Raw genomic sequence first — 10,723 nt, forward strand, 5'->3', positions numbered from 1 at the left:
TTATGTAATTTTATGTGCTGTCATTATGTAAATATGTTGTTTTTATTCTTTTCATTTTTGTCACATTTCTATTCAGAACTTTAAAATGGCTTCAGAATGGGGGAGTGACGGATGGACCAATCAGAAGCCTGTGATTGCAGCTTCTCATTGGTCCTCCTGCACACACCCCTTACTTAAGCATCACAGAGACCCGGTTTTCAGCCAGGGCTGTGATACTAACCACCAAAGAGGCATAAGTACTAAAGCTGAGCGCTTTTATACAAGTCATGGAAATCTAAGGTGACTTCTAATAATCATAATTGTAGACAGTAGACAAGTTATAATATATACATTTCCCTAATGAAGTAATAACATCAGAAGTCTATTATTTGCAGGAGTTTAGACATATATCAGCATCACTTGTTTATTATACCAATACAGAGAAGATTAGAATGTCATTATTGATGTGTTATACTCACAACACTTGTATACTATTGAAATATTACTGTACAATTCCGGATGATCATTTCTTTCCTTACCTAACTGAACTTGACACGTCTTCAATCTCACATCTTTATTGATCAAATCTTTTCCTTGACACGTAAATGTGTCTGTATACTGGGAACCATTTAATGACACCACCAGGGTGTCTGAAGTCCCATTTGACAGTATTTCACCATCCTTTTGCCATTCCAGCATTGGAGATGGATAGCCGCCAGGCCAGTGGCATGTCAATAGCAGCTCAGACGGGATTTCTGTGTTGCTTGCATTGCATTGTATAGGAAAGGCAGATGTATCTGTAGGTACAAGACAAGGAATCCTTTACTAATATTTACTGCAGAGAATCGGATAGATGGTAAACTTTTACTCACAAAATTAATTCAAAACTAGGCAACAACTGGATCAAAAACAATGTTAAATAAATCATATATTGTACTGGTGCCAACCTTTGCACTTAGCATTAAAAACCTATAATCATTGTAATGCCATTTCCAAAAATGGACCGCACATGCTCACATATTTCGGTGAATATTTGTCACATATCTTAAGTCATTGACTTTGATCAATAAATGAAATATTTTTGCAGAAATGTAAATTACAGCAGAATCTTAAATACCCACCTTATTAATTATCTTACATGTCACTATTTTAATGGACAATTCCATTACATTATTTCTTTAAATCTCACCATAGACAGTATAATTTCACCCACATGGGTAGAAAATTGAGGTAATATATCATTAAATGATGTTAAACTACCTTCATAGTCTATGAAAAAGCTAACAGCAATTTAGCACCAAATTATGTGCAAATTTCAGAACAAATTTTCAGGACAGAAATAGAATAAATATAAACAATCTTTTAGCCTTAAAACATCTATTCAAACAATATTTCACCCCCCCCAAAATGCTTCACCCAATGTTGTACCATGAAATTCATTTTATCAACAATGTTTTGCCAAAAAATTGCTTTTTGTTATGCAAATTACTTTTTCCATTTTTTTTTTATTAAAAAAATTAACTTTTGTCCCCATAAATTATTTTTAAAGCAAATATTTATTTCAAACAATGATTTTTCACACTTCAGTGATAGGTGATTCTCAAAAAAATATATATTTTTGCCTGGTAAAATACAGGTAGGATGCTTTAGAAATAATTTATAATCATTTAGATACCCCAATGGGTAAAGGACTGATGTGAATAATTACATATTCTCTATAAGTGCTGTGTAATATGAACCATAATAAATACATGTGTTATTTATAAAAATTAATATACCTATCAGTCATTTTCATAGTCTAAAATATATTGCTCTTTCTACACTACTCTTTTTACTATTTTTCAAATTTACTTCATTTTCAGGATACTCTACTTTTAAAGTGGAGTATCCCAACATACTTGAAACGTTACACTTACACTAGTGTTAGGGATTTAATTGTAAGTATAGAATAAGACCCTTGGAAAGATACTGAGGGGTAGATTTACTAAACTTCTAAAAAGGAAACTTGGATGTGCTGCCCATAGCAATCAATCAGATTCTAGCTATCATTTTCTAGAATGTACTAGATAAATTTTAGCTAGAAACCGATTGGTTGCTATGGGCAACATTGTTTTGGTTGCTATGCGCAATAACAACCCAGTGCATCAGTGACATAGTGCTTTACAAACCATCACTCTAATTGCTTAATAGAACACTGGCTATATAGATTATATATGTGTCACGAGCCGCGGCGGTACTCACATCTGCCGCGGCTCGCTTCCTGTCTGCCCCAGCGTCCCGGCCGTCACCATGACGACCGGGACGTCACTTTCCTCTCACTCCCGACCGTTGCCAAGGCAATGGCCGGACGCTATTCCAGCGCGGCGTCACGGCAGCCGGGCGCGCACGCGCAGACTGTTATGATTAGATTCAGCTTGTAGGACTGAATTAGCAGGCATTAGCCTGCAGGCGTGTATGACAGGGCTAAGCCCTGATTGGTCTCTAGTACAGCAGGCAATTAGCCTGCAGGTGTGCACTGTCCAGGGGCAAGCTCTGATTGGTCCATCTAGGTATTTAAGGCAATGAGGTCTGCTGCCTCATTGCCGGTTATAACTTCTGACTCCCAGTCTGCTGACCTGCTTGTTCCTGTTCCTGTGTATTGTATTCTGCTGAACTCTCGTGTATGACCCTTGGCTTGGATTTGGACTTCGCTCGTGTATCCCGTGACCCTGACCTTTGGCCTGTTTACCGTTTCTCCTGTTTGCCTGTGACCCTTGACCCCGGCTTGTTAACTGGAATTGTAACTTGCTGCCGGCCCTTGACCTCTGTGTGGACCTCACTCCGCTTACCTGGGTTCTCCCCAGCCGGTACACACTTCACGACCCTCTGTCAGTTTGCAGCTCAGTCTGTCCCCACCATCAGGGGCTCCAGTGAACACCTGATTGGCAGAGTAGACTCCGGGTTGTGTTGTGCCGGCTGGAGGGGTTCCTAACAATATGTACGAGTGCACCGGCCCATTTCTAATGCGGTGTGCTGTAATTACAGGACGAAAGAACAGGTTTATGGGCGGCTGCCATCCATGTCCATCCTTGATCCCCCAGGTTTTACACAGTTGCCTACAATATACATATATATATATATATATATATATATATATATATATATATATATATATATATATATATATATATATGCTAATATCCCCCTAGCTCTAGCGTGTAAAACACTCTTGAGTGGATGCGAGTGTACTATGTTGGGATACTTTTCTCTCAGGGTTGTTTATTAAACAGGATGGCACACAAAGGTTTAATCAAGTATTATAATACACACAAACTTCCCTTGATGGTTTGGTTTTAGACTGTTGAGAGCAGGAAAGTAATGAAGAGATAACACACAATGAGCTTCACATTATAAAGTTATTAAACATTACAGAAGATGTAATGAAACATTTTAGCTAATTGAACAATGCCATCTATCCTTGTATCTAACAGCTGTATTCTTCTGCTTGTTTCACACAAACTCCATGTGCACAGTGTGCAGAACACCCATTCCGCATACAGCCGCATCACTTTGCTTTTTGGTGTCTTTGGCCCCCAATGTATGAGGCAATAGCTAGGGCCTCTGTTATGCTCTCAACTGGGAAATATAATCACTAATCTCTTTGTTATGATTTGTTGGCCATGTTTACAATCTTTTCCTGCTTTATAGAAAATTCTATTGTATGTCTGATGAAACTGAATTCTAGCAATGGAATCTGTTATGAAAGCCATGAAGACTATGTACTGTATGACATCATACTCACAGTAAACCAGAAGCTGGAGAGTAGAATTGACCATCTGCCCGGTCAGAGGGTTCTCGGCTGAACATGTGTAGTTTCCCTGGTAATCTGAAGCCACATTGAGCAGAGAAAAGTTGAGCAAGTTTCCATTTACCCCATGAAACAATTCAGGCTTTTTATCTTGTTGGTAGAATAAAACCTGCATCTTAGGCTCAGGAATAGAAGGACTGGAGCAACTGAAGTTTATGCTGGAACCACTAGAGATATAAAGTGTCCCGTTTGGCAGAGTCTGGGTGGGAGATATCCTAAATGTCATATTGTTAGGCCCACCTATATTGATAAAAGGGAAGATCATCATCATCATCATCTATTTATATAGCGCCACTAATTCCGCAGCGCTGTACAGAGAACCCATTCACATCAGTCCCTACCCCACTAGAGCTTACAGTCTAAATTCCCTAATATAGACACATACTCACACACAGACACTAGTGTAAATTTTTTAATAGCAGCCAATTAACCTACCTGTATGTTTTTGGAGTGTGGAAGGAAACTGGAGCACCTAGAGGAAACCCACGCAAGCACAGGGTGAACATACAAACTCCACACATATAAGGCCATGGCTGGGAATTGAACTCATGACCCCAGTGCTGTGAGGCAGAAGTGCTAACCACTAGGCCACTGTGCTGCCCCTAGATTCATATTATGATGGATTAATGAACTAAGCATAGAACCCAAACAGGCAATAGGTCCATGAACCTCTTTACAGAAACAGTGATAGATCTGTGTAACTCTCTTCCAGCAAAGGTGGTGGAGATCCATAATCTTAGAGATTTTTAAAATGCATGGTTTAAAGTTTATTGGGCATCTAACTAATCTTTTCACCCCACCTCATAGAAAAATACAACAAAAGCAGGGCCGTAACTAGGGCTATGCGACAGTGGCGACCACCCAGGGCGCAACGCTGAAGGGGGGCGCAATTTAGGAATATTTTAGGTTAATTTGGCTAAAATTGAGGGCTAGGGGGGCGGCATTTGTCTTTCTCGCCCAGGGCACTAGAATTCTAAGTTACGGCTCTGAACAGAAGAATTAACAATAATGCAAATTACTGAAATAGAAAAAGTAAGAACAAAAATAGGCAGTAAATTGGGCAGATTAGATGGAGCAATTGGTAATTTTTGTCAAAATATTCAATGTTCCTATAAGCAGAATGCTGCTGAAGGCATTTGTTCTAATGCTAATCTAATGCTACTCCATCATTCAGATCGAGAGAGAGAGAGAGAGAGAGAGAGAGAGAGAGAGAGAGAGAGAGAGAGAATGTAGAAACAGAAAAGATGTAAGTGAATGAAATGTTATAGGGTTACAATGAAGGCAGTGGGAAAGCTGTACACCAGTCTAATATATATATATATATATATATATATATATATATATGTTTACAAGCAAAGGTTAATCTAGTAATTTACTGCATATTTTTATTTTTTCATTTTTTTCACCATAAAGTTACATAAAGGGTAGGAGTTAAAGTTATATATTGCATACAAACTGGGAATTCACATCCTTAAGATATGTATAATGTCAGTAAGGACAGTAACACTGTTTTCTTTCACAAAGGCTATCATCAGTAGCTATTTTTGAAAAGCATTTTTGTAAGGATTGCATCATTGCAAACAATTGTGTACTGTTTGTATGGATATGAATTTAAATAATATGTTCCTCATTCTACATTAGACAGACATTAGAAACTACTATACAACATTCCATTAACACATATCAATACAATTATATTCTAAACTCAATAAATCTTGAAAGTGAATTTGTCAACCATACACTGTGGAGTCAGTCATTTTCTGATGTGAACGAATATTCATATTTTTATGTCACTCAAACATAGTGTTTAGGGTGTTTCTAATGTGTATATTGGATGGGGGTGACAGCAAACTACGGCATACACGCTAATAACACATAATGTAAATTGTATGCATAGCACCCAAATAATAGTAGTAAACACCATAATAAACATGTACTTAAAACTTTATTCAGGTCAACATTTCAGTGTGAGCAGCACAGTCATGAAGACATGCTAGTTTGTAACCAGCATCCACAACAAGAGAACTAGTACTGTTCAGTTAATGTAATTTGAGTGATGATGCTGAGGTAAGAGCATTAAAGACCTTTGGGTAAATGTATCATACTCCGGTTTCTTCAAATCGTTGGAAATCGGCGAGTTGACAGCTAAGATTGAAAGTGGCGCTGCCTTGTAAAGGGAAACTTGCCTTTACAAGGCAGCGCCGCTTTAAATTTTAGCTGTCAACTCGCCGATTTCCGGCGACTTGAAGAAACCGGAGTATGATACATTCACCCCCTTGACTCCGAATGGTAAATTTATCAAGCTGTGGATTTGAAAAAGTGGAGATGTTGCCTATAACAACCACTCAGATTCTATCTGTCATTTTGAAGTATGCACTACATAAATGACAACTAAATTATGGTTGTTATAGACAACATCTCCACTTTTTCAAACCCGCAGCTTTATAAGTTTATCCCCGTTTGTGTATTATTTTTTTTGCCAAGAATAACAAATATAAATATATATTAGTGTAATAAAGTGTTTGGTTATCAAAAGTAACATAAAAAAAATATTGCCATGTTGGTTGTGTATTGTGCTTACTTGTGATATTTAGATGTATGTGAGGTTTAGAGTCTGCTATTTCCGAGCAATCCTTGCAGCCATAGCTTCCTTGATCTTCCATGTGTAGATTTGTTATTAGAAGAGAACTCCAGTTTAATCTTGAGAACCTGGGATCTGAGGAGCTGTTGCTACCACAGCCTATTAGTTCTTGTGTGGGGCTCTCCATAAACCAGGCCACATTTGTTGTATTCTCTGCCACAGTACTGCATCTTAATACTATTTGTCCACCCAACTCTCCAGTAATGGATGTTATTAAAGCTGCAAGATATCAAAATATGAGAGATTGGTAAGATAAGACCTCTTTAAATTCAAATGGGTTTTGTATAGCATACTTGTCAACTCTCCCGGAATGTCCAGGAGACTTCCGGATTCCGGGTAGGTCTCTCAGACTCCCGGGAGAGTATGGCAGCCTCCCATATCTGCCCACTTTCTAGTGAAGTGGGCAGAAGTAGATCCAAAATGTTGCACTTCTCAGGGAATCGCGGCCAAAATGACGTGATTTGCATAGCCCCACCCCCGAAATGTCCACCTCCCCCAGACTGCTCCCGGACGCCGACTTGAGAAAGTCGGCAGGTATGTTGTATAGTGACAAAGCACATGAAAGGTATGTAAAGTGAAGACCTGTTACTTGAGCACCCCCTAGGGCCCACGGTACGGATCTCCCCCTCGCACATCTCTGTGCTTAGAGAAGTGGAAGTGCAGAGGTACTGGGTGAGTCCAGCAATGTAAAAGCGAGTTCATGCACTTTACATGCCATGCTAAGTTGAAAACAGTCACAGAGATTTATCTTTTGCGGGTGTTTTTTCCTGGTGCAACACACTCTCCCATATATAGATATATATATATTATATTTTTATATATTTCTGTATATCACTGCTATTTATTCTAGTTATCCGTTCTACCTGTCTGAATGTATGTTGGAATGGAGCACTGAGTGCATTACCCATCCATTCTGGCTACTGTAATGGAGCTACAAGTACCTTAACCATCCATTCCGGGTGCCGGAATGGGGCTCTGAGCCCCTTACCCATCCATTCCGGCTGCCAGAATGGAGCGCCAAGTACCTTAACCATCCATTCTGGGTGCTGGAATGGATCTGCCAGTATTTTAGCCATCTATTCCGGATGCTGGAATGGAGCTCCGAGGACCTTAACCATTCATTCTGGGTGCCAGAATGGAGGTCTGAGTACATTTAGCATCCATTCCAGCTGCCGGAATGGGTCTAACAGTACCTTAGCCATTCATTCCAGCTGCCGGAATGTAGCTCCGAGGACCTTGACCATTCATTCTGGGTGCAAGAATGGGTCTGTGAGTACCATAGCTATTCATTCTGGGTGCCGGAATGGGTCTGCCAGTATTTTAGCCATCTATTTTGGCTGCCGGAATGGAGCTCCGAGGACCTTAACCATTCATTCCGGGTGCCAGAATGGGTCTCAGAGTTTCATAACTATGCAGTCCGGGTGCTGGAATGGGTCTGTGAGTACCATAGCTATAAATTCTGGGTCCCGGAATGGGGTTCTGAGTACCTTACCCATCCTTTCTGGCTGCTAGAATGGCAGATGCCAGTACATAATCCAACCATTTCAGCTGCCGGAATGGAGGTCTGAGTACATTAAGAGTCTATTCCAGCTGCCGGAATGGGGCTCTGAGTACATTAATCATTCATTCCGGCACCCGGAATGGATGATTAATATAAACAAAGACTTATTCCGACACCCGAAATGGATCGTTTAAATACTCAGACATCCAATCCGGGCACCTGGAATGGTTGGCTAAGATATTGAGACATCCATTCCTGTAGCCGGAATGGATGGCTAAGGTACTCTGAGCCCCATTCTGGCAGCCGGAATGGATGGTTAGTGTACTCTGAGCCCCATTGCGAGTGCCGGAATCGGTGAATAATGTACTCGGAGCCCCATCTGGAATAATTGTCTAAGATACTAAGAGCCCAATTCTGGCAGCCGGAATGGATGGCTAAGGTCTTTGGAGCTCCATTCTGGCAGCCGGAATGGATGGCCAAGGTCTTTGGAGCTCCATTCTGGCAGCCGGAATGGATGGCTAAGGTCCATGGAGCTCCATTCTGGCAGTCGGAATGGATGGTTAAGGTACTCAGAGCCCCATTCCGGTACTTCGAATAGTTGTCTAAGATACTTAGAGCCCAATTCTGGTAGCCGGGATGGATAACTAAGGTACTCAGGAAACCCTTCGGGACCTGGAATGAATGGTCAAGGTACTCAGACATCCATTTCGGCACCCTGAATGGATGGCTAAGAAATTGAGACATCCATTCCGTATCAATATACACACATACACACAATACAGTATATATGCAATATAATATGTGTAACAGTATTCCACATATTACAGAGAACATATCTGTGTAGCAGAGCAGAATGCATGTATTGAAAACACAACAAGCTTCACTCAAGACACCAAGCAGCGGAGGGCGCTCTAGTAAGTTGACTCATTCCGGCGTTCCGGCAGTCCCAGCTTTTACCTAATCCCTACTTATTTTCATTTTAACACAATTCCTTGTAACCTGGAACTACAACATCTTATCTAGGACTTCTTTCTGATTATAACAGCAGACTGATGAGCACATTTACAGATTTGAACTTTGCTTTCGCTGAACATTTCACAACCTTTCTGTATCAAAGCTAACCCACTCTCATAGCCTATAGATATAGGGTTTACTTGTTTTATTATTAATCTCTATCTCTAGGCGTGTTGCCACAAAACACCAGTGACTCTTCTGATCTAGCTGACAATCGTAGGAATTGACTGTACACTTTTCGCCTCTTTATAGCTGTGTGGAGAAAGGAATCACAGGACAGGTCAGACAGGTCCCCAGCACTGCTGTGGATCATAGACTGTAATAACTCCGCACCTCCTGCAACCTTCACACTTCCGGACATGTCAGGGCTTATATTAGGTATTAGATCGCTGTCACATGGCAAATCATAGTTTGATCTATTCGATGTCAAACACAGCAGGAACAGATGGATCTCCTACCTTTAGATGTACCCCAGATCAATGCAGAGAGAACCAGGTGCAGCACTCGGGGCCCCATCTAGAATGGTGTTTGCCCTTCTTTTCCACTAGAGCAGAGTAGGTAAAAGGATAATGAGCGACCTCACGGGCTTTCCATGCCCTGCTGTATTTTATCTGCTGTCCAACGCTGATCATAAACGCTGTAGGTGGTAATGGGGATGGGGTGAGCAGTCTGCCGGAGATACTGCAGCCTCAGTGTCTTATTGACAACTCTCTCGTCCACGCTCCTATTTCAAATGTATGTGACAATAAAACTTACAGTTCTTCCTGCTTTCTTAGCTGAGCAACACAGATATAGGCCACTCCCTGAGCCCAGGTAAGGAAGTAACTCCTCCAACTGGCTGGGAGAAATGTACCTGCACATATGAGCAGCAGCAGTAGACATTGATCAGAGCTTTGCATTATAATCCCCACCATTAGTTAATTAAAAGGAAAATAATGTAAGTGTAAGGTTGTTATGTGGATCATTACACAACTTGTATATAGTGTAAGCAGGGTAAATTCTCTGTACTGGGCAGGAGATTTCATTAATCCAGTTTTTCTTTCATAAGGTTCATTTAAAGAGGGAGTGTGCAAATGAGGCATAGGTAGGCAGGGCATGGTTTAGAGCTAGACAAAGTGGGTTCCCTGGTTTTACCATACTCTAAGACAAGTTCCTTATTGTTTGTAACTGGTTTTTGAGGTTTTGTTTAAATCAAATATTGGGGTATTTTTATATATAAGTCCTCATATACAGGTATATACATCCTGGGGGTCCTCTGCTCAAACAGACCAAAATATTTATGTATATATGTATGTATGTATGTATGTATGAATGTCATGTTTAACCCCTTTGCTGCCAGTGCTATGTATCCAACAAATCAACAGGCACCACAATCATTTACATTTTCACTCCGCTTTCTGGCTGTTTTTGCCCTGCTTGCAGTGTCGGACTGGGGCATGAAGGGCCTACAGGGGGACTACAATAGTAGGGGCTCACCAAAGGGGGTGTGCTCAGACACCAGAGGGGGGAGTGGTCAGCCCATGAAGGGCATGGCTAGCGGCATAGTGTAGTATATAAAGAATGCAGTGTATATAAAGAGTGCATAGTCTAGGTCCCACCCCTTAGATCGGGACAAAGTCTTGCCCCACTAGAATCAGAACAGTTGGCAGACTGTCCTGCTCTCTCCTACACACACACACATATATATATATATATATATATATATATATATATATATATATATGTTCTGTAGTCGATTGTT

At 40.7% G+C, this 10,723-nt stretch overlaps 1 protein-coding gene across 2 annotated transcripts in view; it reads right to left on the reverse strand.

The window, feature by feature from the left end:
- The window catches only part of VSIG10 (V-set and immunoglobulin domain containing 10), a 30,329-nt gene extending 20,574 nt beyond the window's left edge, over nucleotides 1-9,755 (reverse strand). The window contains exons 1-4 of one of the 2 annotated variants that reach the window (XM_075178531.1): nucleotides 9,441-9,755; nucleotides 6,408-6,686; nucleotides 3,761-4,066; nucleotides 519-776 (exon numbers count right to left, since the gene is read on the reverse strand). In XM_075178531.1, coding sequence (XP_075034632.1) covers nucleotides 519-776; nucleotides 3,761-4,066; nucleotides 6,408-6,686; nucleotides 9,441-9,498 — 901 coding nt within the window. In that variant the 5' untranslated portion in view covers nucleotides 9,499-9,755. The remainder of the gene's footprint in view (nucleotides 1-518; nucleotides 777-3,760; nucleotides 4,067-6,407; nucleotides 6,687-9,440) is intronic. The other variant, XM_075178532.1, reaches the window with a different exon arrangement.
- Nucleotides 9,756-10,723: the final 968 nt, after the last annotated feature.

This window comes from Mixophyes fleayi, chromosome 1, assembly GCF_038048845.1.
Source record: "Mixophyes fleayi isolate aMixFle1 chromosome 1, aMixFle1.hap1, whole genome shotgun sequence".
Lineage (NCBI taxonomy): Eukaryota > Metazoa > Chordata > Amphibia > Anura > Limnodynastidae > Mixophyes > Mixophyes fleayi.